Source organism: Hippopotamus amphibius, chromosome 16 (genome assembly GCF_030028045.1).
Source record: "Hippopotamus amphibius kiboko isolate mHipAmp2 chromosome 16, mHipAmp2.hap2, whole genome shotgun sequence".
Lineage (NCBI taxonomy): Eukaryota > Metazoa > Chordata > Mammalia > Artiodactyla > Hippopotamidae > Hippopotamus > Hippopotamus amphibius.
In genome coordinates this window covers 1,236,387-1,262,867 of record NC_080201.1, presented here as the reverse complement: position 1 = coordinate 1,262,867, position 26,481 = coordinate 1,236,387, and the positions used below count along the sequence as shown (strand labels likewise).

Below are 26,481 nucleotides of genomic sequence, written 5' to 3'. Positions count from 1 at the left end.
ATCTCTGACCCGCCAGCAACATGCACGCGGGTCCACCCGTCGCCAGCACCGCGCTGGCGGGCCCCGCCTCGCCGCGCCTCCCGGCCGGGAGACCCATCCCTGACACCACGCCTGAGGGACCCTCACCTGAGGCCACGCACGGCCGAGGTCACCTCCTCACGGGGGCCTCTCAGACCCCGTGTCCCCGCCACCCGCAGCCGGACCCCACTCGCTCCCTTTGCCCCGTTCGCCGCTGGCCGCTGCGCGCTCCCCCCCGACAGGCACCACACCTGCATCGGTTTCCGGCTGTAAAGGGTGTGAGCACTGACCTTGCAGGGAGGCCATGAGGTCACGGCGGTGTCCACGCTGTCCGCTGCGGTCCGTGCTGTTACCTCTGCACTGTCCCCTGCAGCGGCGAGCTCCTCGGGGAGGGGTGGACAGTGACGGCGAGGAGACAGCTCCCCGGGCCTGCCCCTGCCTGCGCCCTCCTCCCCACCCCTGTCCTACCACCCGCTGCCGTGCCGCCGCCCGGCCAGCGAAGGCCACACCGAGGCGCTGCGGGGCCAGGGCTGCGCAGAGCGAGCACATGAGCCCACCCTCAGGACCCCGTGTGGCCGCCTCCCAAGGGCACTGGGACACCGCCGGGACAGGGCGAGGGGGCGAGAGGGCAGACACGGCTAGCCCACCAGGCCGTGTGGCCTCGCTCTCTGCCCGCTGAGACGCCACGGCCCCACCCTGCCGAGAGAGGCATCGTAACAGGAAAACCAAACCCGCCCGCGTCTGGCAGGCTGGCAGCAGGCGAGAGCGAGACGCGGCGCCGGCGGGGGACCCCCGAGCTGCGGTGTTCCCGTGTCAGACGATGGGAGCCAGGGCGGCCTGAGGGGCCATCGGCCGTAGCCCTTCATCTGGAGCCGGGGAAACGGAGGCTGGGGGGCCCGGGGGTGCACGTGGGGGTCGGAGCTCAGAGCTCTGCCGCACAGAGCCATCTGTGTGCTCAGCTGCCTGCCCGCCGGGTGTGGGGGCACAGTCCTGCCCCCAAGAGCTCCCGAGATCATACCTGCTTTGCAGGTGGAAACACACATAACGGGGAGGGCTTCTCGGAAGAGGTGGGCTGGAGAGGAGCCCGGAGGAGCAGGGACCACATTCAGAGCGAACGTCTGCGGGCTCAGTGTGTGTGGGGCCGTGTGAATCGTTTGCTGTTCTGACCAAGCTCCCAGCCACAGCCTGGGACACCAGAGCTGCGACCGCCCCACCTTACAGCCAGGGAGTGCCAGAGCCAGGATTCAAGCTCGGGCCCAGCGACGCGCCCCGCACGGTCTCCCTGAAGGTGGGACGTGGAAAGCCGGGAGAGGAGGGCGGGGGCACTGCTTGGGCAAAGGCCCGAGGCGGGGGCGTGGGGCCAGGAGGGCCCAGCTCGAGGACAGAGAGGCCCCAGCGGACACGGGCAGGTTGAAAGGGGAGGTGAGGGTCGGAAGGTCAGAAGCAGAGGCCAGACACTGTGCGAGGCCTGGGGTCCATGGGGGGGACGCACCGGAGGGCAGGGGCGCAGGCCCGCGGCGGGACGTCCCTCACTCGGAGCTGCGGCCCACACCCTGGCTGGAGCCAGCCAGCACCACCACGGGCTTGAGTTACCCAGAGGCTGGACCAGGTGGTGTTTCCGAGCGAAAAGGAGACGCCTGCACTCCTGGGCTCCCAGGGGCAGGCCAGGATCTGGAGGATTGGATCTCCCCACTTCAAAGGGGCCCCAGGCCTGCTGAAACCCACACCGGCCAGCACCGAGCGGCTTTGCCAAGAGCCTGGGCAGGGGTGGGAACCCAAGACCCGGGCACATGCTGCCCCCCGCCTGCCCCTTGGTCTGAGCACCCGAGACAGGCCCGTGCGCTCCTGGAGGGGCAGCCAGCACGGGGTGCCTGGGGGCTGCAGGAAGAACGCTGAGCCCATGAGCTCTGCCCGCAGGTCAGCAGGTGGAGGCAGGGCCACCCCAGGGAGGGGAGGGGCCCCTGGGTCGGGGGCTGAGGAGCAGAGCCACTCTGTCCTGCACGGGGCGAGCCTGGTCCCCGGAGGCCTGCCTCACACCCCTCTGTGGTCACCACGCGCTGTGTGACTTGGACAAGTCGCACAACCTCTCTGAGCCTCGGTTTCCTCATCTGTCATTCCCGTTGACTTTTCACGGCAGAGGCTGTGAGTCAGTCACTCACCCTTGTGCGACCAACGCCTGGCCCAGCGTCTGGCAGGAACGTGAAGGTCTGTGAACGCGTGAGTGAGGGAATGGGAGCTGCAGGGAAGGCTCTGCCTCCTGCAGGCCCTCCCCAGGCCTCGGCGCCCGCCTCCGGGGAAGGGCAGGCTTCCCGCCCTGTGACGCCGGGACGCGCTTTAAAGCCTTGGACTCTCCACTTTGGCAGGAGGGGCGCGCGTCGGTACGGCCCCCCAGAGTTGTCCCAGGAGTCCGCGATGCTGTGCGAGAAACAGCAGCTAGAAACAACGAACCGTCGTCTACGGTGTGCACGGGTTCCGGACCTGGGCACGTGTTCTGCGCCGTAGCCACAAGTCGCCAGGTCCAGCCCCCGTTCAAGGGGAGGGATTTGGGCTCCGCCTTTAGGAAGGAGGAGGATGAAAGAGTTTGTGGCAACCGTGGTGAATTTGACAGTCTCTCTCCGAATCACAAGCACATGCGCCCTCTGTCTCGCCACTCCTCCCCTGGGTTGACCCTGCTGGTCTCGCTGACGCGTCTTCGTTGCTCTACGATCTGTAAAGGCCCACAAAGGACAGCCCGGCGTCCATGCACCCAGAGGGATCGGGCTGTATGAGTAGCCGTCCTGCAGAACATCCCGTAGCTGCATGTGGGTGGAGACATGGACAGGCAGACGTCGGCCAGGCATTTCTTTATGGGGTGCTGTGGGGTTACCTCCAAGATTCACTGTTACATGCAGGACGTAAGGTGCGCTGCGTGTAATAGACTGTCTTTTGTTGAAGAAGGGGAGAATGGAAATATGTATTCATATTTGCTGGGTTTTGCGTCAAGAAATTCTGGAGGGAAACACAAGAAGCGGCCCCCTGTGCGGATGCAGCAGTGCAGGGGAAGCGGGTCCGTGGGGCAGGCGGGGGGAGACCTGTCACTGCAGACCTCCACACCTCAGGAACGTGTGATCTGTGCACACGAAACGTCACGAAAAGAAATGTAAACTCACCGTCAACCTAGCGGGAAGGCGGCCATCTGACCCCCCCCCCCCGCAGGGCCCCCCACCCCGGGCTGGGCTGAGCCGGCTGTGCACCTCCTGAGGCCACCTGGCTCCCCGTGGCCCGAGGCAGCTTCCTGGGGCCCCGCAGCCTCCCTGCTCCCTTGCCGGCCCCCCCGGCGCGCGCAGCAAGCACCAGATTGATGCTGACGTGCTTCCCATTTTCTCTGCAGCCAAGAAATCCCCATCCCCGTGGAAGCTTCGCAGCGTCCCAGCCGCGGGCCGACTCCCAGGTACGTAGAGCGGACCGCGGGTGCGGAGGCCCCGTCACCTGCCCCACTGCCCATCTCCTTCCATCTCACTGGCTCGGGCGGTAACTGGGGCTGCCAGCTGCCTCCCCAGAAACACCTCCGGAGGCAGCGGTCAGGGCCGGCACTCCGCTCCGAACGGCGGCCCTGGGCAGGGCTTGTCACCAGACGCCGTCCTCGGCGGCCAGCTTCTTTCCCGAGGGGCCTGCAGCACAGCTGTTTCAAACCAGTAAATGACCCTTTATTCCTGTTTTCAGGCCCTGCCCAGCCCTCCCCACAGGCCCTCCTACCTCTGCTTTGTGCCGATGAGAGTGAAGGGCTCGGGGCGCCGGGACCCAGCGCTTGGCGTTAACGGGGAGACGTCAGTAGTCTGGTTCCCGGCACGCCACCTGCCGAACGCCCCCAGCAGACCTTGCTCACTGCACTCTTTAAGGGCCGGCCAGTGTTGGTCCCGGGTCACAGGTGGAGACACCGAGGCCGATGGAGGTGGGGGAGCTGCAGGGGCCGGGGGACCAGGACCAGGGCCATCGCCTCCCAGGCCTGAGCCCCTGCCTACCCACCCCCACCGCCCGCCGCTGTCGCTCGCAGGGAACACAGCTCAGGACCTGGACCCGCGGGGCCTCCGTGGTGTCTGACAGCTACGCAGGCCCGACCAGCCACCCCTGGAAAGCTCTGGGAGCTGTGGGGAGGCCAGGCCCCAGGCCCTCTCCGCTCCTCCCACCAGCGTCCAGGTGGCACGCTCGCGGGCGTGAGGAGGGCCCCTCGTGGCCAGGGGCCCTCACACAGCCGCCTGCCTGGCCCCTGGCGTCACTGCCTGGCACGGTCCGGAGCAGAGGCCCCGCAGCCCAGAGCCCGTCCTCGCCCCTGGGGTGGGGCGGACACCAGCCCCAAGTGGGTTCAGAGCCGTTCCCCCCGCCCCCGCCTCCCCTGATGCCTGCCACGCGGGAGTCCCTCCTCTGACGCTGCAGGCGCTAGGTGAAGCCCCGTCTGGCATGCAGTAGGTGCTCCGTAAACACCGTCCTCCACCCCCCATGCCCAGCCTCTTGGGCGTCCGGGAGCTCTGCGTCAGGGTCAGGTCCCCACAGCCGTGCCGCATCTGCCCCCCGGACGCTGGGCGTGGGGCAGGTCTCTGGAGGTGCCGTGGGAACCTGACCACAGGGACAAGGGGTCAGTCCTGGACGTGGCCTTCCCGCCGGGAGCAGATGACTCACGGCTGCTGGAACCAAAAGGACCCTTCAGACAGCCTGGTCCGACCATCCCCCTCGGCGGATGGGGAGAGGGAGCCCAGAGATGCCAGGCGGTGCCCCTGGCAACCACGGCCTGCGTGCTCGGCCCTCGAGAGCGGCAGGGCAACTCCCCAGTCTCAGCTCTGGATGTCTCTGCCCAGAAGACGCACGAGGCACTGCGGCTCCTGGCCCAGCGGCCAGGAGGAGCCTCACGGCCTGTCCTGCTGCAGCGGGACACACAGACAACCCTTGCACGCAGGACAGCCGACTCCTGGGTCCCCTTGAGCCCAACGGGGAGCCCCCTGGGCTGCTGGCGTTCCGAGCGTGCGGGCCCGAGGCTGCAGGCACCCTGAGAGCGGGGTGGGGGCTGGGGGGCGTGGGCCCGGGGCTTCTGCTCCTCCTTAAAAACTCACACAGGGCAGCCCGGGGGACCCCGATGGACCCCAACTCTCCTCTGGCTTCAAGCAGTGCGGGGGGGGCAGCTTGGCAGCCGGTGCACAGAGAGGGACACGAAGGCGCGGGAGGTGCAGGCGTCGGGGGAGCCCAAGTACGGGCGCCCGGCCAGGCTCCGTGGGCTGTCGAACCTCAGCACGGCCCGGCAAGGGAGGCTGTGACCATCACTGCTCCGCGGGCCTGCAAACCCGCTTCCCCAGCCCTGGGCCCTACCGTGTGCCAGGCTCCAGGCCGCGGGCACAGGCGGGGGAGCAGATGCAGGCGCCCCCAGACGGGGGCCCAGGCTCGGCCAGCGGCAGCGCAAGTGAGCAAGCCCCCCGCCAGCGCGCGCTCCCCCAGGGCGGGCAGAGGTCATCCCCGCAACAGCCCCACCGGGGGCTCCGCTGGGATCCCCGTTTTCCAGCCACAGAGCAGCTAAGGGACGTGCCCCGGGGGGCGTCGCCGCGGCCTGCCCGCCCCTTGACCTCCCGGCTCCCGGGCGGGACCTTCCTGGGGCCCTGGTGGCTGCCGTCCCCACACCGGGCACAGCCTGGCCCCCGGCAGGTGTCCCGGCTGCGTGTGGCCTGGCAGAGCCCGGAGGCCGCCCCGTGCGGGGCTGGGAGGAGGCTGCCCGGGAGCCCCGGTGCCCTCCACTGGCCGTGAGGCCTGGGGCGAGCTGTCCACCTCCCCGTGCCCGTCCGTCGGGGGGACGTGGCGCGTCTGACCTCTCGAGCCACTGCGAGGACGAGGGGAGCGATGGGGAAGCCCTCAGTGCCCTGACCCCGCGCGGGCTCAGGAGGAGCTCACGCTGCTGTGAACGCCATCCCTCATTCATTCAACAAACTCAGCCCAGAGCCCTGCCCCAAGGGCTCTCAGTCCTCGTGTGGAAAGGGGCGGAAGGCCTCGCCCCAGGCCGTGGACCCCGGTGGGGGAGGCCTCCACCTGGGAGCGAGGGCCCCCCCCAGGCTGGTGGGAGGGGAAGGGTCCAGTGGCGGGGGAGGGGGCTGCAGTGGGGCAGCGTGGCCCCAACTGCTGGCTGGTGCCCACACCACACCCACGCTGAGGGGGAAGCCCCTGCCCTGACGTCAGCGTTAGCGGCCTTGGCACGTGGCTCAGCTCAGACTGGGGAGAGCCAAGAGCGTCCGTGAGGCTGACTGTGGCCCCGGGATTGCCGTGAGGACGAGACCCCCAGAGCCGCTGCGGGGATGGGCGCGGGGTCAGGGAGACAGAAGAGAGGGGTGAGGGCCATGCCCCCAGGGCTCCCCTCACCAGCGTCTCCCCGCGCGCCAGAGGCGCCGTGTTCTGGGTGGGGCTTTTCTCAGAGACTTGTGGGGGCGGTGCTCTGGGCTAGGGGCACAGGCATAGGCCAGAGACGTGCACCCCAACACAGGAGCCCTGCTCAGGGGCCCAGGAAAGGAGCTGACACCTTTTGCAGGCTGGGGGTCTGCAGGGCGAGGGCCTCGAGGCCTTCCTGTCCTGTGTGACCCCAGGGGCCGGGGATGGGGCAGGTGAAGGACCAGGTGGGAGCCTTGGCCAGACACCCCCTCCATCCTTCCTGGGCCTTCCGCCCTGGCCGTCAGGTGCCTGTCACCCCCACCACAGGGCCACTGCAGGTCTGGGAGCCATGTGCCACACAGAGCATCTCCTGCTCAGGGCCTGGCTGGCGCCTAGCAGGGCTGTTCGGGGGCGGTCAGGGGTCTTCTCAGACCTCAGGCCCCAACACGATTTTCTCTCTTTTCCTTCCTCCTCCTCCCCAACCACAGCCCGCCTCCCACCAAGGCCTTTCCCAGTCCGGCAGCAGCTCTCTTCCCCTCTTCTCTCTCGAGGTGCTGTCAGAGCCAAGCCCCCTCCCCTAGACGTGGAGGTTGTATGCCCGCTGCTTCCTCTCCCAGCCCGCCACACCACCACGGGAGCCACGAAGGCCCACTGTCCCCGACTCAACTCTGTCCTTTCCTTGCAGGCTCCCGTCAGGACCATGAGAGCAGGCTCCCCCAGGGCCCCTCGAGGGGCAGGGATGGCTGCCCAGCCCACGTTCTGCGGCCCGCCTCAGACCACAGCATCCTCCTAGCACCCAGGACGGAGGGGCCATGCCTGGGGAGCAGCCCCTCGGAGCACCACCCCCAACCATGACCGGAGACCTGCAGCCCTGCCCAGCGGCCAGTGGCAAGGGGGCCCCCCCGCCATCTCCCAGTGAGGTCAGTGTCCCGGCCACCAGGACCCTGAAGGCCACGGGCAGCAGGGCCCAGGCCGTGGACGCCTCTGAGACCCAGGTGCGGCAGGCTGGGAAGGTGGGACCCAAGGTCCTCCTCCCCAGAGCCCAGGCCCTGAGCCGTGCCCCCGGCAAGGGCGGCAGCCCCCAGGCCCCAGCAGGGAGCAAGCTGGCCCAGCCCCGCGCACGGCGGGCGGGCAGGTCGGACGGCAGCCCCCAGCAGCTCTACAGTCTGAGCATCGCCAGCTCGAGGCCCAAACCCGCCCTGGACGAGAAGACCCCTGAGGGCCCGCGGCGAGAGGCGCCCCGGCCCCCAGAGGTGGAGGCCCCCCCAGGCCAAGGGAATGGTGCCCGTCACGGGCCCGGGCGCCCCAGGGCCGTGGCCTCGCCTGGCCCGCAAGAGCTCGGCTTCCCAAAGTGCTTCCAGGAGACGCCGTCCGGCTGTACCGCCAGCCCCGGGCCCCCGCCCCTCAGGGCCCCCGGGAGCAGCAGCGCCAGCGCCCGCCGGCTCGTCTCCTACGTGGAATTCCAGGCCCGTGGGGCCGACGCCTGGCCTCCTCCGGCTGAGGACAGCTTCCCAGGTGCTCGTTTTGGGGTCGCCCCCCCTGAGCCGGAGCCCTTTCCCGCAGGCGGCAGCCCCGGGGTGGCTGCCTTCCAGTTCCCCTTCCCGGAGCTGCACGGGGCCGGCCCCAAACCCTTCCCCGAGGACGCGGGCAGGGCGCTAGCGCGCGCCTTCCACCAGCCTCGGGGAGCGTGGCCGGAGGAGCCGGCGGGCACCGGCCCGGCCTACCCGCCGCCCGCCCGGCCGGCCCCCAGACACCCGCCCTGCTACCCCGGCCCCCCCGGCGGCCTCGGCGGCGCGCTCCCTCCCCCTGGCGCGGCGCACCCGGCCCCCGGCCCCTTCTCGGAGAACACAGCCGCCTTCCGGGCCGGTCCGCACGCGGGCGTGACCACAGCGCTCCCTGAGAGGCCACCTTCGGCCCACGACGGGCTGGGGAGCCCCGGGGGGCCCCCACACTGTCTGGCCCAGAGGCAGGTTCCCACGCAGGCGTACGGCAGCCCCGCAGCCGGCGGGGCGGGCACCGGCCCGGGGCCTCGGGACGCGGAGCTGACCGTCTCGGGGCCCGCCCCCGCCCGGCTGCCCCAGCGGTGGGACCCCCCCCCAGCCCCTCACCCCACACCTCCCCTGGGCCCCCCGGCCACCGCCGGGAGTGCATTCTTCGAAGCCCAGCCCAGCCCAGGCCAGCGGCTCAGCCTCCCCCAGAGCCCCCCGCTGCCCTGGCCCCAGGTACTCCCTGCTGCCGGGCCCACCCCCCACCAGATGGAGATGCGGAACCGGCTGCCTTTCCGCCCGGGGGTCCCCGAGTGGCAGGCGGGCAGCCAGGGCGCCCTGGGGGCGACCAGCAAGACGCCCGGGCCAGGCGAGACGCTGACGGTCCTGCGAAGCAGCCCGGGCCGGCGCGGCGGTGGCTCCCCCGGGCTGTTCACCTACAACGGGCTGAAGGACCCCGGAGCCCAGCCCCTGTTCTTCGGGGCGGCCCAGCCCCAGGCCTCACCCCGGGGCCCCCCCGGCCTGCCCCCACCCAGGGTGGTGGGAGCCTCCCCCAGCGAGTCCCCGCTGCCCTCGCCGGCCACGCACACGGCCAGCAGCACCTGCTCCTCTCTGTCGCCCCTGTCCAGCAGCCCGGCGAACCCCAGCTCAGACGAGAGCCAGCTCCCCGGGCCGCTCGGGCCCTCCGCCTTCTTCCACCCGCCCACCCACCCCCAGGAGACCGGCAGCCCCTTCCCGCCCCCCGAGGGCTCGCGTGCCCTCCCCGTGCCCTACCAGCCTGAGCCAGTCAAGGCCTTCCCTTTCCCCACAGAGGGGCTGGAGGAGACCCCGTTCCCCAGCTCGGGGCTCGAGGCCGGCAGCGCGGGCCTGGAGGGCTTCCCCCAGGAGCCGCCCCCCTACTCCGCCCACCACTTCCCCCTCAGCAGTGCCAGCCTGGACCAGCTGGACGTGCTACTCACCTGTAGGCAGTGCGACCGGAACTACAGCAGCCTGGCCGCCTTCCTGGGGCACCGGCAGTTCTGCAGCCTGCTGCCGGCCCGGGCCAAGGGGGGACGCCAGCAGCCCCCAGGGCTCCCCGCGGCCCCTGCCGCCCCCTCTGCACTGGCCGCCCCCAAGGCGCCGGGCCGCGGGACCCCGAGCCCACTCAGCCACGCCAGGACAGCGCCCTTCCTGCTGGGCGGGGACGTCCGGCCCGATGGCAGAGACGACCCCCTGAGGACGAGCTTCCTGCCCGGGCTGGCCACCGCCCCCTTTGCACTGCCGGCGGGGGACCTGGACCTGGAGGACGCCGCCAAGCTGGACAGCCTCATCACGGAGGCGCTCAACGGCCTGGAGTACCAGTCAGACAGCCCTGAGATCGACAGCAGCTTCATCGATGTCTTCACCGACGAGGAACCTTCCGGCCCCAGGGGCCCCGCCGCTGGGCAGCCCCCCAAGACCAGGCTGGGGGCCACGCCAGAGGACAAGGCCCAGGCCCCACTCCCAGCGGCAGACGCCCCGCTGGGGCCCCAGCCCCCCCAGCCTGGCGACGGGGGCTACCCCGCCGGCCCCAGGCCCAAAACCCGCTCCCTGGGCCCGGCCCCAGCAGAGGCAGACGCGGCCGGCCTGGGTGGCCAGCAGAGGAGAGGAAAGCGGTTTAAGTTGTTCCGGAAAGAGCTGGACACAGTCAACACCGCCAAGAGGCCAGGCAGGGGCTCCAGGGCCGCCCGCCTGAGGCCAAGGAGGAGAGGCCGGGCTGAGCATCCACCGTCCCGTCCGCGGGACCTCAGAACCCAGGCCCCCAGGAGCCACACAGACCCCGGGGGACGGGCTCTCCCGGTGGAGACGAGGAGCTCCAGGCGCCTCCGACTGTCCCCCGGCAAGGACTGCAGGCGGAGGCAGGCGCGAGGCGGCACCTGGAGCAAAGAGCTCATCCACAAGATCGTGCAGCAGAAGAACCGGGCGGGCAAGCGCGGCCCAGCCCCAGGCGCCGAGGACGGCGGGCCCCAGGACTGCGACTGCGCCTCGGAGTCTGAGGAGGAGGACGGCCCACGGCCGCGGGGCTCCCGCGTCAGAAGCCAGCCCTGCCCCAATGGCCGGCGATGGCGCCGGGGCGAAAAGAGGAAGGAAGTGGACCTGACACCGGGTCCCAGAGAAGACGGGCAGCGGCAGAAACCCAGGAAGGTCGTGAGGCAGGAGGCCGCGAGGCCCGGGGGCTCCCCAGGCCCAGAGGAGCTGGGCAGGCCTTGGCCAGGCCCCACCGAGAGTCCCAAGGCCCAGGGCCCGTCCCACAGCCCAGAGACTAGAGCGGCCCCCGAGCAGAGAGGGCCCCAGCACCTCCCGCAGGCTCTCACTGGCGCCAAGACCCCAGAGGAAAGCCATCCACCCCCGGCCTCCCCCCAAGACCCCGAGAGCCCAAGGACTGCTGAAGAGCTTCCGCCTGACGCCACAAAGCTTCGCGGGGAGGCTCTGAGCGCCTCTCCAGCCAGCTGTGGGGGAGGAGGCCCCTGCCCCCCAAGGCCAGAGCGACTGCAGCCCCGCGGGGAGGAGGCCCGGCTGCCCCTCGCGCGCTCACCCACGCGGGGTGCCGCCCGGTGCTCAGAGCCAGCTGTCCTCCAGGATGGAGAGGCCCCCCCTGCCTCCCTGCCAGGAGACCCACTGGCGCCTGTTGCCAGCGCTGACACAGCCTACCCTGAACCCAGCACCCTCTTCTTGAAGACCCCGGGTCTTGGAGATTCCGCAGGGGTTCCAGCTACCGAAAGGGGACCTCAGCCCTGCAGCAGCCCTCCCAGGGAATTGTTCCTTGAACCCAAAGACCTGGCGGGCGATTTCCACACAGACCTGGGTTCCCAGTCCTCAGCCCCAGACAGCCCTCCAGCCATCAGGGTATGCCTCCGCCAGGGTGGCGAGGATGCCAGTTCCAAAGAGCCAAAGCCGCCCAGGAACCCACCCTACATGACTGTCGCGGGCCCAGGCAAAGCCGAATGGCCACCGGCCTTGGAGCCCGGGCCCCTCTTCCCGGGGCTGCCCAGGGACGGCTTCGACCTGCCGATCTACGGCAGCCTCTCTGGAAATGGAGACACCCACGTGCCGTGTGCGTGTGCCGCCCCTCCCCCAAGAAAACCCCAGCTAGACCCACTGTACCCCTCGTTTCTGCCCGAGAAGGGCTGGTGCCTGCTGGAGGACGTGTCCTCCGTACCATCCGGCCCTCCAGGCCCTTTTCCCAGCTTCTCGGGGGAAAAGGCATCCCATCGGAAGCATCCGAGCCGAGGGACCGTGGCTTCCAGCCTCCCCGCTTCATCCGACGAGGCTGTGGAAGGCAGCACCGCGCGTGCTGGCGGCCTGTCCGAGGCGGAGCTGGAGATCAAGAGGCTGGTCACCGAGCTGGAGAGTCAGCTGCACAGCAGAGGCGCGCAGGAGGCCCCGCGGGAGCCGAGCAGAGCCCACGTCCCCAGTCCTCGGGGACCACGTCCACACCCAGAGGAGACCGAAGCAGCTGTGGCCACCACGGGGGGCACCCTGGGGAGGCCCCGGGAGGCGTGGCTCTCGTTCCACCCAGAAGACACAGCCCTGGCCCCCAGCACCCACGAGGACATGGTTCCTGGGGGTCCTTTCAGCCCCACTGGGGCCAGCCTCCGTTTCCAGCCAGTGCAAAAAGACAGAGTCTCCAAGGCGGGGCTCCCCGGGGCCCGCCCACAAGTCTGTTTACCAGACCCCCCGTTGGACGTATGGAGTTTAACACAGTGCAGCCCACACCCTGAGCCTTTACTTCCTGAGGGTAGCAGGGCCACCAGGACACAGCACAGCCAAGGCCTCCCGCTGCTCCCTCCCTGCCCACAGGGAGGGGGGCTTTCCCCGGGACCCTGCATGGCGCCCGGGCCCTGCCGTGACCCCCCAGAGCCGGAAGCACTTGGCAGCCCTGTTGCCCAGCTGCCACCTGGCTTGGCCCTTCGGGGTGGCGGGCTTGTGCCTCTGGGTGCCACCTCACCTTCTGGTGCCAGTCATAGCAGCTACCCCAAGGGACACTCTGTGAGCAGCACAGCTGGGCCAGGAGGAGCAGGGCTCCCACCCCCTGTAGCAGGGGGCCCTGGCCCGGAGGGGAAGGAGGAGTCTGTACCCGCCGGGGCCTCCCCAAGTCGTGCCTGTGTGCCCAGGCCCAGCCCTGGCCCGAGGCCCCAGGCCCCAGCCTCGAGCCCCCTCCATCAGCTCCAGCTCCTGGTGGCCAGGGCGGCTGAAACAGATGACGCCCAGGGCTCACAGGGGCCCCCGCCCGCCGACGCCCAGAGCCCCCAGCACAGCGACCCCTTAGATCTGGGAGGGGACAGTGTGGAAGGTGGGAAAATGGCCCGCAGCCCTGCCCGGGGCTTCCCGGGGGGTGTGCAGACGACAGCTGTCCCTGCCGTAGCCGGACGCCACCTGGGGCCAGAGCGAGATGGACGTCCGGGCTCACGTGGCCAGGCCGGGACGCCCAAGGGTCACGTCGAAGCCGGCCAACTGCAGCCACGTGACCAGGGGAGGCCTGGGCAGCCAGACGACCTCGCCACAGCCCGTGCTGGCCCTGAAACCACAGCGGCTGGGCTGGCTGGGGCCACAGACCAGCTAGAGGGGCAGCTGCAGGGAAGCAGGGCGGCCGTGGGCCTTTGGAACGGGCCACGGGCCACCCCAAGCCCCACCTCCTCTGAGGCAGAACCTTCCGTCCCGGCCTGGGCGGTAGCCAACACCCAAGAGGGGCCTGAGAACCAGACTCCAGAGGCAGCCGCTGGCCCAGGCCTGGAGAAGCATCTGCTGTTCGCTGGGGAGAGCCCAGCAGCCCCCACCAGGGACCTGGCCAGCTGCACCCCCTCACCCACCTCTGCAGCCACCCCTAATCCCTACCACCTCGAGCCCCTGCCCAAGGACACCACTCCTGCGGCACCTTCCGGGGAGCTCGAGGGGCTGCACCCAGCGCCCCTGTCCTGCCGGGGCCCTGCCAGCCCGCAGCTCCTGCCAGCCGGGCCTTCTGCCTGGGCACCTCCAAAAAGGGCCAATTGCACCCCAGCCCCCACAGACGCTGGGGCACCCCTGGCAGTGCCCCCATCGGTGAGGACAAGCCCCTGTGGCCTCCTGGAAGACCCTCCCAAGGAGCCCAGCTTCATCAGTGTCTTCACTCCCGCCCGTGGAGGGGACTGCCCTGCAGATCCCATGGCAAGAACCCTAGAGGGTTCCAGAAAAGAGAGGCCAAGGGAGGCTCCTGCCTGTGCGACCCTTCCCCATCCAGCGGGGGCTACCTCCCCGAGAGCGACTGTCAAGGCCGCCGCCCTGCCCGACACCCCTAGCACAGGTGGCCTGGGAACAGTCAGAGGGCCCAGGGCTGAGTGGCCAGGCCCTGGGCGAGCGCCATCCAACACCCACCCAGATGGGGTGCCCGAGGGCTCCTCCGCAGAACCCCCAGGCAACAGCGAAGGCCAGGGTGTCACCGCTGTGCCCCCTGGCCCTTCCACACGGGGGGCCGCAGGGCCAGATCCCCACACCTGCCAGGAAGGCGAAGCAGAGGCCAGCCTCCAAGGACAGGAGGGCCTAGAGACGCCTGGGGCTGGGCGCCCTGCCGTTACAGAGGCACCCAGAGCTGCCACCCGGGGTCTGGGGGTGACCTCTCCTTCCGCAGAGCCCCACCCGGGCAGAACCACGCCTCTGAGCAGCACAGCCGGCGCGTCTGGACCCCACGCCCCACAAAGCCTCGGAAACGTCCTCCACCAGAGATCCCAGGGGGATCCCCTCAGGCCCCAGGACCCCAGACAGAAGCCTCGTGGCTTTAAAAAGGAGCCTGTGTTCACTGAGAACGGCCACTGGAGGGGCGGAGCCCCCAGCGGGCGGCCTGCGACCTGCGAAGTCTGTTCGGCCTGCTTCTGCTCCGGGCCGGGCCTGAGCCGCCACAGAGCCCGGAAGCACGGGCTGCACGGGCGGGCTGCCTCCCAGCCGAGCCCAACGGCCCCGCCTGCTCCCCAGACACACCACCCCCCAGGGAAGAAGAGCCGCAGGGCGCCAGGGAAGGAGAAACCCAGGCACGTGGTGCGAGAGCCCAGCCAGGCCGGTGGGCCACCTCCTGGCTCTGTGGCTTCTGAGGTTGCCCAGGGTCCCGATGTGTCCAAAGGGCTTCGGCGGGGGCTCAGCCTTCTGGGAGCACCAGGCTGTCCCCCAGGCTGGGAACCACAGCCCCCGGACGTGGTCAAGCAAGGGGTGGACATGAGGCCTGCAGAGCCCAGGAAATGGGACCAGCCACAGAGGGATGAGCCCCGTCCCACACAGGCAGGGAGAGGCGGGGGCCAGAGGCGGGGCAGACCGCCCGCAGACCTCCCCAGCGAGTCAGAGGGGAAATCCAGCGGGAAAGCGAGAAAGCCGAGAGCGAGAAGGTGCCGGGAGGAGAGCGGTCCCCAGGTCCCTGCAGGGGTGACTTCAGGGAGAAGACGCTGGAATCCATCAGCTGCCGTTGGCAACGGCCCGGCTCTCCCGAGCCGCCGCCGCCTCTCACCAGAGGCAGAGCAGGAGGCGGAGGCCACGCAGCCACCTCTCCTGCCCACGGACCTGGAGGAGACGGCTGCACAGAAGTCACCTGGGGATTGGGTGGCCTGTCCAGGGATGGTGGAGGGGGCGCCTCCTGGGGAAAGGCCAGCGGGGCGGAAGGCAGCCCCGGCAAGGGGGTGCGGGGGACCCAGAGGGACCAGGACACCTGGCGTCTGCAAAGAGCCGTCGAGGGCGGCTGGGGATACGCCTACAGGGGACAGCAGAGTGGACGAGAGGAGGTCAGGGCAAGGTGTCTGGGAGGGGCCCGAGCCCCCCCGGCACGTCCAGGGCCCTCCCGAGATGCGTGGTGCGGAAGCAGGCGGCCCCGTCAGCAGTTGCCTCCAGGACCCTCTGCACAGTCCGGGAGAGGGGATCCAGGAGCAGGAGGGCACCGTTCCTGAAGCCCCCAGCCCGGATCTCAGAGACCCTCTGAGCTTGTTTGATGATGAGGCCTCCTTTTCCCAGCTCTTCCCCCTGGGAGACCGCCTGGCTCGGAAGAAGAACCCCCGGGTCTACGGGAAGCGCTGTAGAAAGTCAAAGCCCCCTCCCCGGCCCGAGCCCAGCAGCCGGGCAGAGGGCAGTGTCGCTCTGTCCTCCGCCCGCCTGCCCACAGACCTCAGCGACTCTGGCTCGCTCTGCCTGTCCCACGAGGACCCGTGGGGTGACGAGGCTGCGGGTCTGCCCGAGTCCTTCCTCCTGGAGGGCTTCCTCAGCAGCAAGGTGCCTGGCATTGACCCCTGGGCCCCGGGCCCCAGCCCGTGGGCCCTAGAGCCCCACCCGGAGGTGGACCCCTGCTGTGCCGAGGACCACCTGTCAGAAAACATCCCCGAGCTGCACATGGTCCCCGCGGCTTGGCGAGGCCTGGAGCTGCGGGCCCCCGCCGACGAGGCCACTTCTTCTCCGGGCGACACGAGCCCCGAGCCCCCCGACCTGGTGCGAGAGCAGTACGACTGCAGTGTCCCCGGGAGCGCCGCGGACCTGGAGATACAGGACCTGTGCTTCCTGGGGCCCCGCGAAGACCCTGTGCGTCTCCCCGGCGCCAGCTGCTCGGGCCTGACGGCCACCGCGGCCAGTCCCGGGGGCCCGCAGGGCAGGACGGAGGAGGAGGCGGCGGCGGCGGCCGGGGCGGGAAGGGCCCCCGGAGGAGGCCGGCCCGCCAAGGCCAGGAGGGCGTCCCACAAGTGCAGGGTGTGCTTCCAGCGCTTCCACGGCCTGGGCGAGCTGGACCTCCACAAGCTGGCGCACAGCCCCTCGCCGCCCCCCACCTGCTACATGTGCGTGGCGCGCAGGTTCGGCTCGCGCGAGCTGCTGCGCGAGCACCTGCAGGAGAAGCACGTGCAGAGCAAGGCGGGGCTGTGGGCCTGCGGCATGTGCCGCCGCGAGGTGGCCGACGTCTGGATGTACAACGAGCACCTGCGCGAGCACGCCGCGCGCTTCGCCCGCCGGGGGCCGGCGCGGGCACCCCCGGGGGAGCCCCCCGCGCGCGCGGCCGCCGGGGCCCCGCGGGCCCGGCGCGCGGCCCCGAGGCCCCGGGCGGGCGACCCCCCGCGCGGCGCGCCGCCGCCTCCGCCGCCGGCGCCCCGGGACCGCCGCGACCCCGCGCGCGACTGCCACCACTGCGGGAAGCGCTTCCCCAAGCCCTTCAAGCTGCAGCGCCACCTGGCGGTGCACAGCGCGCGGCGCGTCTACCTGTGCCCGCGCTGCCCGCGCGTCTACCCCGCGCCCCGCGAGCTGCGCGCCCACCTGGGCGGCGCGCACGGGCTGCGCGGGCCGCTGGAGCTGCCGCACACGCCGCTCTTCGCCTGCGAGCTCTGCGCCGACGTGGCGCACATCAGCCGGCGCTCCTTCGCCTGCAGCGCCTGCAACTACACCTTCGCCAAGAAGGAGCAGTTCGACCGGCACATGGACAAGCACCGGAGGACCGGGCCGCGGCCCTTCGCGTTCCGCGGCGTGCGCAGGCCCGGCGCCCCCGGGCACAAGGGCCCGGCGCGCGAGGGCTCGCTGCCCGGCAGACGGCGCGGGGCGGCCACGCCCGGCGGCTCCCCCGGGGCCGGCGTGGACGCGCCTCCGCCCCGCGGCGGCGGCGGCAGCCCCGCGCTGAGCGAGGCGTCCCTCCCGGCCCCGCTCCCGCCCTGCCCGGAGGCGGCTCCCGGCACCCCCGCGGGGCCGCCCGGGACCCCGGAGAGGCCCGGAGACCCTGTGGGCCGCCTGGCCGGGGGCGGGGACCCGGCCTCCGACCTCCCGGAGCTCCTGCCCCCGTCTCTGTCTCCTTTCCCGGCGGCCTCGGCTGACGGCAGGGATGGCCACAAGCCGGGCCGGGCCCTGGAGAGCTGCGAGGACGAGGCTTCCCCGGGCAGCCCTGGGCGCCTCCTCCAGCAGGCTCTCCCCTTGGGGGGCTCTCTGCCCCGGCCGGGGGCTGGAGGCCAAGACGTGAAGGAAAAGAGGGCAGCTGGCCCATTCTCAGGGAAACACAGGACACCGAGTGCCCCTGGCACATGTGCCCCTGACCAGCACCCGGAAGCCCCCTCTCTGCTCCGGAAGGAGAAGCAGGTGTCCACGTGTCTCACGGCGCCTGCGGGGGGGACAGGAGGCCCCTCCCACAGGGGCAGTGCCACCAAGCCTGGGGGCTGCAGGAGCTCGTCAAAGGACAGGTCAGCCTCATCCACCCCCAGCAAAGCGCCCAAGCTCCCAGTACAACTGAAAAAGGCGGTGGCCGGCCCAACGCCCGGAGAGCTCCCCTGCGGCACTGAGGACAGGCTGAAGCCCACCGCCCTCAAAGTCAAGCCAGGCCCCAGCTCCCAGGGTGCTGGAGGCCCCCGTCAGGGCACCAAGGCAGCAGGCGGCAGCCAGCCCCAGCCGGCCAGCGGGCAGCTCCAAAGTGAGACAGCCACCACCCCAGCCAAGCCCAACTGCCCAGGCCAGGGCCCCGCCCCAGACAAGGCCCCACCTCGAGCCCCAGCCAAGGGCTGCCCCAAGGGCCCAAGGGAAGCTGATGACCAGGGGCCGCGAGGGAGCCTGGGCCCCAGGGAGGATGGGGACAGCAATGAGAAGAAGAGGAAGGGCCGGGCCCCGGGGCCAGCCAGGAGCGAAGGTGCGGGGAGCCTGGGGAGAGGCCTCTCGGTCCCTGACAAACCCCCCCGGGCCCCCCGAAAGCAGGCGACTCCCAGCCGCGTGCTCCCCGCCAAGCCCAAGCCCAGTAGCCAGAACGGCACGATGCCCCCCCAGCCCTCAGAGCCGCGGAAGGGGGGGGCCAGCCACACCCACGGGAATACCAGGCGAGGCAGGGAGGTGCTGGGCAAGGCACTCCCCCAGGCGAGACCCCTGCACAGGCCCCCCAGGAGGGGCGGGACTGTCCACGGAGCTGAGCCCCCCGACTCCCGAGCCTGCCGGACAGCCGAGTCCCAGAGCCACCTCCTCAGCCAGCTCTTTGGGCAGAGACTAACCAGCTTCAAGATCCCTTTAAAAAAGGACTCTTCTGAGTAATTTATAGGAGCCAATGAGTGCCTGGCAGTGGGGCTGGGGACAAACTCGCAAATGGGGGACCCCAGTCTATGCGGAGGGGCTCTGGTCCTCCGAGGGTTTGCCTGGTGGCCACATCTTAATCCACCTGACGTACCGTGCACATGCTCAGACTTTGGTGTTAGAGCTGCGATTCTGATGCCTTGAGCAGGGCCTGGGGTGGATAGCAATCTCTTTGTAGCCGGAAGGTGAGGGTGAGGGGCGGGACAGCTGCAGCCTCCTTGAGACCACGCAGCCAAGAAATTAGAGAGAGCAGCTTACTGCCCCCAGCCCCGTATGCCACAGAACCCCTCACTTTAAGGGTTTGCACAGGGCCCCCCACCTGTGTCATCTAGCAGGAAGTAAGTTGAGGCAGCCGCCAGTCAGATGGTGGCAGCCTCTGTCTTGGTGTCATTGCTGCTGTTGCTGGAATTCCAAAGCGACCCTAGACATCAGACGGGGGCAGAAGAGCCGTCTGTGAGCTGCCCGGCCCCCCAGAGCACAACAGGCCTTCTCCGACCACCAGGTCTGCCAGCCACTGTCTGTGGGGCTGACGGAAAAGCCGGTCTCCGGTCCACCTTGACCCCTGGTCCTCCCTCCCACCCCTACCGCCCCCAGCCCGGCCTCCACGGTTGCCCTCTCTAGAGCCTTCCTCCTACATGGAGCTCTCTGCTGCAAGTATCAGCAATTTGACTCTGAAGTTTCTGGTGCTATTTCATTTTGTAATGTGAATACAGGCTTCCTTGATCTGTTTCATTTGGGGGACGTGGTCGGCGGGGAGGTGTGAGGTGCCACACGGGCAACCCCAGGCAGCAGTGGCCTGGAGGCTGCAGCCCCGCAGTCAGGTCGAGCAGCCAGATGAGCCCCTCGGGGCCAGGTGTGGCGCTGCCTCCGGCAGGGGCACCGCTCATGCACTGACACGGCCCAGGGGGCATCCTTTTTGCAGAATCCTGTCTTCATGGGGGCCTGAGGTGGGGAGAGGCTTCCTCCTGTTCTTAGGTGTCTCTGATGTTTGTGGTTTGTTTTGTTCTGTTTCTTCATTTTAAACCTTGGGTGCAACGTGTATGTCAAAAGTTTTAATTTTGATATTTTGAAAGAGACCAGATCTGGCCCCAGCTGCCTTTGTAGAAGGTGCGTGTGCCACTCAGAATGCCTCTCCCGTGCTGACAGATCAGCCCGGGCTCTGAGGTTGTAAAAATCATAGCGAACCCCCGCCGTCAAATACATGCCCACTGTTTTCGCAGGGTGCCTCTGCTGTGGCCTCTGTCCTCCCGCCAGCCGGCCCTGCCTGCCCCGCCTGAGCCGCTGCCCCCGTCCTGCCCCAGCAGTGGAGCGGACCCCCAGCCCCCAGACGTGTTGACACACTGCGGATGGTGCCTTCGCACTGGAGACGACCCTCTTGGGAAGGAACCAGAACAGCTGGGTTAGGGGACCTGGGCGGGGGGGGGGGGGGCAGCAGAAGGGACCAAACCCCCACCGCGGGCTCAGAGCCCGGGGCCCACGTGTCCTGCAGACCCCCTCGGCGAAGACCCCCACGTCCAGGACAGAGGCCTGCACGGTAGGCGGGGCCGTCGAGAGTCCGGCACCAGCCCTGGTCCCGTCCTGCCCCCGACAGCGGCCTGGGCGTGGGGGTCTCTCAGGGCAGGCCCCCAACAGCACGTGCTGGGCAGGGGAGGGGAGCCTCGCCGAGCCCTGCCACAGGGAGGGGGTCCTGCACCCCTGCCCTACACGCGCCCCCCTCATGCTGCCAGGCCCCGGCCCTGCACGTCCCTCCGCTAGGGACGCCCTGCCCTGCCCTCTCGCTCAGTCTCAGCCCCTCCCGTCGAGGCCCCCTGCCCAGGTGGGCTGCCTCCCTCCATCGGGCACTTCCACACCTGCTGTGGGCCTAACCCCAGCTCTGGAAACGGGACAGGGAGTCCAGGCCCGCCCCAGACTGTGAGTCGGCGGGCGGGGTGCCGCGGCGCGCCACGTCGGGGACCCCGCAGCTCTGGTCGTCTCAGGGCGGGACGGGAGCGAACCCCGCCCTCCTGGACCCTGAGCCCGCCCCGCGGCCAGGAGCCCCCACGGCGTGGCCGGCGCCGGCCTGGCCAGCAGGTGGCAGCATTCGCCCGCGCGGCGGGGACGGGCGGCTCTGTCGCCAGGCCTCCGCGGGCGCCCGCCTCCAAGCCCCACGCGCACACGTCACAGGTACGCTGGGCACCCCGCGCTCGCTGACAGGCTCAGAGACACACGCTCAGGGCACACGCGAGTGCACCGCTCAGCCTCACACAAACACACACACACACACACAACCGCATAAGTGCCTGCGGGCGCGTCTGGGGGACCCGATCCTCCAGGGGCCCGGGCAGGCGTCCTGACGGCCCCGTGTGAGCTGTGGGAGTGGCCGGAGGGGGCGGAAGCGGGCCGGGCGGGCACAGGCCTGTGCGGGGGCCGCGGCTCCCTGAGGACCCGAGCACGCTGAGAAGGCCGAGTCGAGCCCCCGCTGTCCTCGGGCGGAGCCTGGAGGCCTGGCTCCCCCATCTAGGAAGCCAGAGCACCCCTCGCCCTAAGACTGCGGGGCCCCCAGGGCTGCCCTGCAGGGGAGCAGGGGAGACTGAGAGTCCGCAGCAAGGTCACAGGAACCCCGAATCATACAGCTGCACTCCCGCCAGGTCCCGAAGCCTCACCCCAGCGACCCCTCGGTCCCACCAGCCTGGAGACAGGCGGGAGAGAGGATGGTGCCTGGGACCAGGCGTGGCGGGGAGCACGTGGGGGTCTGCCTGTATGCGGCAGAGGGGCAGTGGGCGGGAGAGAGCTGACCCCATAAAGCGGGGGGCTCGCCCACATGGCTAGAGAGCACGTCTGCGGGAACCGACTGGAGAACATCCTTAAAGTGGGCTTTCCTGGGCTTCGGGGCCACGGACGCCTCCGAGGAGCCCATCTCCCAGGGAGGGTGTGTAGATGGCCTCACTCACACAGGCGGGAGAATCCCCTGTAAAGGTGCCACAGAGGCAGCCCCAGAGGCGCAAAGGGCTGCCAGGGAAGGGGTGGGTCCTCCTCACCGGGGTCCCTCCAGGCACCCCCCGTGGGGGGACGGGACTTGGAGGCCATGGGTCCCGTCCACGTCACCTGCGAATGTGCCGCGGGTGGGCTGTGGAATCGAGCCTGAGGCTGCGTCCCCCAAGACCCCTGTCTCTGCCTGTCTGGTGGGTGGGCGGTGGCCCGAGGTCCTGCTGCTACAGCCGTGCCCAAGGCCACAGCCCCTTCCCACAGGGTAACGTCTACATCGCTGACCGGCGGGTGTGGCCTTGTGGACTGTGACTCAAGGCCACCGGCCTTCTCCCCTGAGGCCCAGGCAGAGAGAGGATGCAGACGGGGCCCTCCCAGGGCCCAGGGTTTCGCTGGACGTGAACACACAGCACCCCAGTCTCAGCTGCCGAGAGGCCCAGGACCGTTGCTGGGGCCCAGGCAGGAGGGCGAGCAGCAGGGGCCAGAGACACCAGGCTCATCACCAGCCCCTCTGGGCCTCAGTTTTCCCGCCCATTAAATGGGCACAGTGATCACCAAAAACCCTGAGCCCTGCCACTTGGGGCCCCTCCGAGGGCTGAGTGCTGGGGCTCCCCGGCTCTGCCCGGACCCTTTCCCCACTGCCACCGTCCACTGGGTCCCTTCCTCCCCTCCCTTGGTCTTTGCTCAGATGGCGCCTCCTCTCTGCAGCCTCCCTAAGCACCTGCTCAGATGGCAGCTGCACGCACAGTGCCCCAGCCCCAGCCTGCTGTACACAGAGCACGTTGGACCTGATGTGCCCCGCGCCCCTCTCCTCAATCCTGGCTGCTGTCCTGCCGTCGGACTCGGAGGGACGTGTCCTGTGCGCTATTCACAGTTGTACCCCCAGAGCCTAGTGTGGGAGCCCAATCCACATCTGTGGGAAGAAGGGGGGCGGGGGAGGGGAGAGAAGGAAGGAAGGAGGTGAACGAGGAAGTGTGCACTTCCTAACCAGTGACGTAGCCCACATGACCCCCACTCTCTTCGTTGAGAAGTGTCCAGATACTATTTCTTGTCTGTGCCCGGCTGGTAGATGGGACACTCCTGGGCAGCTGCGCGAAGGGGTAGGTCTCACCAACACCTGAGGACCGTTTCCAGGCAAGAACCTTTGTGTCCCAGGGTCTCGTGCTGGTTTCAGAGAGGACCACTGAGCCCGGAGACCAGCCTTGTCCCACCCTCTCTGCTCCCCGCAGGGACCTCTGAGGGGTGGACGGGGGAGGTCAGACAGGAACCACCTGGGCCCACCTCCCAGGCCAGAGCCAGCCCCAGCCCCAGCCCCCACGGGGAGCCAGGCAGCAGCACCCAGACCCCCCTGCCACCCACCGGGGTGGCCCCGGCGGCGTCGCAGGCATGGCCCGGCTCCCCTGCTGCCCCTCCCGCAGGCCGCCTCTGCTTCCTAACTTCATTTATTTTGACATCCTCGCTGCCGTTTGACCTCCTTATAGAGTCACGTGGCACTTAAAACTCATTATCCCCCCCTTGAAACAGGAAGTTAATTAAACCCTTCGCAGAGCCGGTGTGGACGAGCTCGGCGAGGGCCCCTGCACGGATGCCCGGCGGCTCCAGGGCCTTGGGCTGGCCGGCAGCGGGGGAAGCGAGGCCTGGACCCCCTGCCCCCCAGCACAGCCACCAGGGCCCATTCTGGAGCAGCAGGTGCGGACTCCGAGGGAGGCTCCCGCTCTGCTGCTCACCTGCTGTGTGGCCTTGGGGGAGGGACTTCACTTCTCTGAGCCTCAGTTTCCTTGTCTGGCAAATGGGAATTCTAAGCATCCCTTCTTCAGAGAGCTGTCGTGAGCAGACGGTGCTCAGCACGGGACCTGGTACCAGGGAACCGTCCACAGCTCACTGCTGTCACTGCAAGTGCGAGGTAACCATGTGCTGAGTACTGCAGGAAAGGCACCTGGCCCTGCAGGCTGGACCAGAGAGTAGAGGCCTAATGTGGTCTGGAGGCAGTCAGGGCCTCCCTGAGGAAGGGTGAGGGGGCCAGGCAGTGGGAGGGAAGGGTGCACCTGGCGGCAGGCATAGCTTGTGCAAAGGCCCTATGGCTGCAGGACACCTGGCGCACAGGCAGGGAGGCGCAGAGGAGAAGGTAAGAGTGGGGCAGGGCAGGGCCTGAGGTCATCACAGTTGCTTTGTGGACGGTCCCACTGGCTTCAGCCTGCAGCGGGGCCAGGAGTGGCTGTGGTGGGACCAGCAGCAGGTAGAACGGTGGGTGAGGGAGGCCCGGAGCAGGGGGTGGGGGTGACGGCAGTGTTCCCACGGGGCATCTCAGAGCCATAAGGAGGTAAAGTCGGGGACACGGCGGGAACAGTGAAACAGAAACAGGGCTCGCAGTGTGGCCTGGTGGTCAGGGGCCCCTCACCTGGCCTAGGCTTGGGACACACTCCCCACAGTCTGTCCAGCCCTCCCAGCCTTTGCGCCTGCCCCTCCCTCAGCTGAAAATGCCCTCCTCGTGGGAGAAGGGTGGCACTCTCTCCTGAACAGTCTTCATCCTTCAGGGTCCAGCTTAAGTGTCTAGAACATTCCGTGGTTCCCTTGGTCATCACCTCACAAGCAGTGCAGAGCCTGGTACACGGGGGGTGGGGAGCGCCACGGTCAGCCCCTCCCCACCTGCAGCCACTGTCCGGACCCGGGCTGTCCTGGGACAGGGCAGCAGGGAGCTAGCTCAGCAGCAGACCCAGGCCCACAGACTGCCAGCCCACAGGGCAGAGGGCAGAGGGCAAAGGTGGAACAGACGTGAGCCCAGAGCCACAGTGGCATCCAGGGTAGAGGAGCCCTGAGGGTCGTGCCTCCTGCCCCCACTTACAGATGAGGAAACCAAGGACCTAATTCCTTAAGGACTTGCTCAAGGTCACAGCCTCCAACATGGCAGAGCCAAGATTCAAACCCTGTTCTCCCGGGACCCGGCCAGGGTTCAGAAGCCAGGCTCTGGAGTGCCACTGCCTGGGATCACAGGAAGCGCCACCACTTCAGAGCTGTAGGGCCACTCTGAACCTCAGTGTCTGCATCACCACCACAAAAGCCTCAGAAGCTGTGTCCTAGGCCCAGCTTTGCCACTTTCTGCCCGGGTGACCACCAGAGGGTTGCACACGGACATCATGAGAGACCGTGAACCAGCCCAAAGGAAGGGCTTGGAAAAGGCTGGTGATGATACCGTTGGCATCCCTGGGAGCCTTTCCTGGGCCCGCACAACCTCGGCACCTTCCCGAGAGACCTCCAGGCTGTGAGACCTTGAAATCCAGCAAAGCAGGAAGCAGCCAGGCCGTGGTCAGGGCAGCCCAGCTCCGCAGCCGAGCGCTTCTCAGCTCCGCGGTGGGTGTTGCCATCCACCACGTGGACCGAATGCAGTTCTGTCTTCTCCACCAGTGGCGTTCGGAGGTGAATCCTGGCCCTCCCACGGGGGATGCGGGCGGCCAGCAGCCCCACACCCTGCTCCACCTCTCCCATCTGAGCAGGGACCCCTGCAAAACCCCACGGAGGCGGCACCTCCTCCACTCAGCCTTCCTTGGCTTCCCCAGGCAGAGGCGACCGCTCCTGCTCTGGGCTGAGCTGGGCCTTCTCCACGGCATTTCTCGCTGCCCCCCCCCCCCAGTTGTATCGGCCTTATCAGCGGACCTCCCCCGAGGTGGCCTGTGTGAGCGAGGCCCTGTGACGCCGCCGTCGGTCACGAGCAAGCTGCAGTCTCCTCGTCTGTACGGTGGCAGGAATCACACCCCCTGGCAGGGCAGACGGGGGCAAAGTGCCCCGGAAACAGCGCGGGCCTGGGTCAGGGCTGTCCTGGCGTTCCACGGGCACGTGACCCGCGTAGGTGCACGGAGCCCTGCACTTGGTTTAAGACTCTTGTGTTGCTGCCTGGAAATTCTTAATTTTGAACAAGGGGCCCCACATGCTCATGTTCCACTGAGCCCTGAGAATGATGTAGTGGGTACTGGTCAGCAGGCTCTGTTTCTCACCTGCCTCCGCCTCTAAGTCCCTGGGCAATTGGTGTGCGTCTCTCCTCTCAGAGCCTGAAGTGGGTGAAGTGCTGCCAGTTCTCCCCTCCTGCACCCTAGACAGACATCAGTAATTGATCCCGGTTCTCCTTCACCTGCTGACCCTCAGAACCCTCCTCAACACAGACCTCCAGCCCTTCCAGCAGCACCAACCTGGGTGCCACCTGCTATGCACAGCACAGGTCCAGGCTTGGCCACCTTTTCTAAGAATGCCCCCGACTGCCAGGTCCCCGTCGTGTAAAGAGGTCCCCCTTTGGGAAGGCAGCAGGCCCAGTGGGAAACCCAGACAGGTGGGGGTCCCTTGTCCAGTGGACAAACATTGCCGGAGCCCTGGGCCATGTGAACCAGCCAGCTGTGGGCCCCATGCTCTCCAGAGAAGGGATGCAGCACCAGGCAACTGGAGGACGGCTGTACCCATTGGCCCTGGGCAGGAAGTGGGAAGAGCTAGCGAGCACATGACAGGTCTCCTGGCCTCCCGGCCTTAGTGTTCTTGTGGCAGTGGCTGTTCCTGGGGCAGACCGCAGCCTTCTGTCCTGCCTGCCAATCCCCCGCCCGCCTGAGAGCAGCAGCAGGGCAGGAGAGAGTGCCCAGGCTGTGGGGGCAGCATTTCCTCCTCTGTGGGGCAGGGCCAAAGAGTCAGAATGAGGGGGCCTCACGGGCAGAGTGCTCAGCACCTAGCCAGGCTCCACGTGTGACAGCTGTGATGATTACCTGCCAGCAGGCCGGTGCGCCCAGCTCTCTGGACAGGCACCCAGGTGTCTTATGTGCAGAGCTCTTCCCATTAGCCCCTGGCCCGGCTAACTTCCTATTTCTTGTGAATATGGGGGGTGGGGTCAGGCACCAACTGCAGCCAAGACCATTAAAAGAATACAGTTGCGCTCCCAGGGACAACTCTAATGCTGTGTGACCCTGAGCCTCGCTGGAAAACGGGGGACCTCTGGGATCCCATGAACACATCCCAAAGGACAGAAGGGTCGGTATCCATTTCCACAGCTAGAACAGGCAGTCCTGACCCTGGGAGCCTGGCTCCCTTCTGACTGTGCCAGGCGGGGAGGGGGCGTGGGGTT

At 68.7% G+C, this 26,481-nt stretch overlaps 1 protein-coding gene across 1 annotated transcript; it reads left to right on the top strand.

Annotated features, from left to right (window-relative positions):
• Nucleotides 1–3,386: 3,386 nt before the first annotated feature.
• ZNF469 (zinc finger protein 469) lies at nt 3,387–19,154 on the top strand. The gene is made up of 2 exons (XM_057712705.1): nt 3,387–3,448; nt 7,082–19,154. Exon 2 carries the CDS (start codon nt 7,209–7,211, stop codon nt 18,381–18,383), a length of 11,175 nt encoding a protein of 3,724 aa, XP_057568688.1. The 5' UTR covers nt 3,387–3,448; nt 7,082–7,208; the 3' UTR covers nt 18,384–19,154.
• Nucleotides 19,155–26,481: the final 7,327 nt, after the last annotated feature.

Excerpts from the sequence above, each read along its gene's own strand:
- ZNF469 (XM_057712705.1), top strand. The coding sequence starts at position 7,209 with ATGCCTGGGGAGCAGCCCCTCGGAGCACCACCCCCAACCATGACCGGA.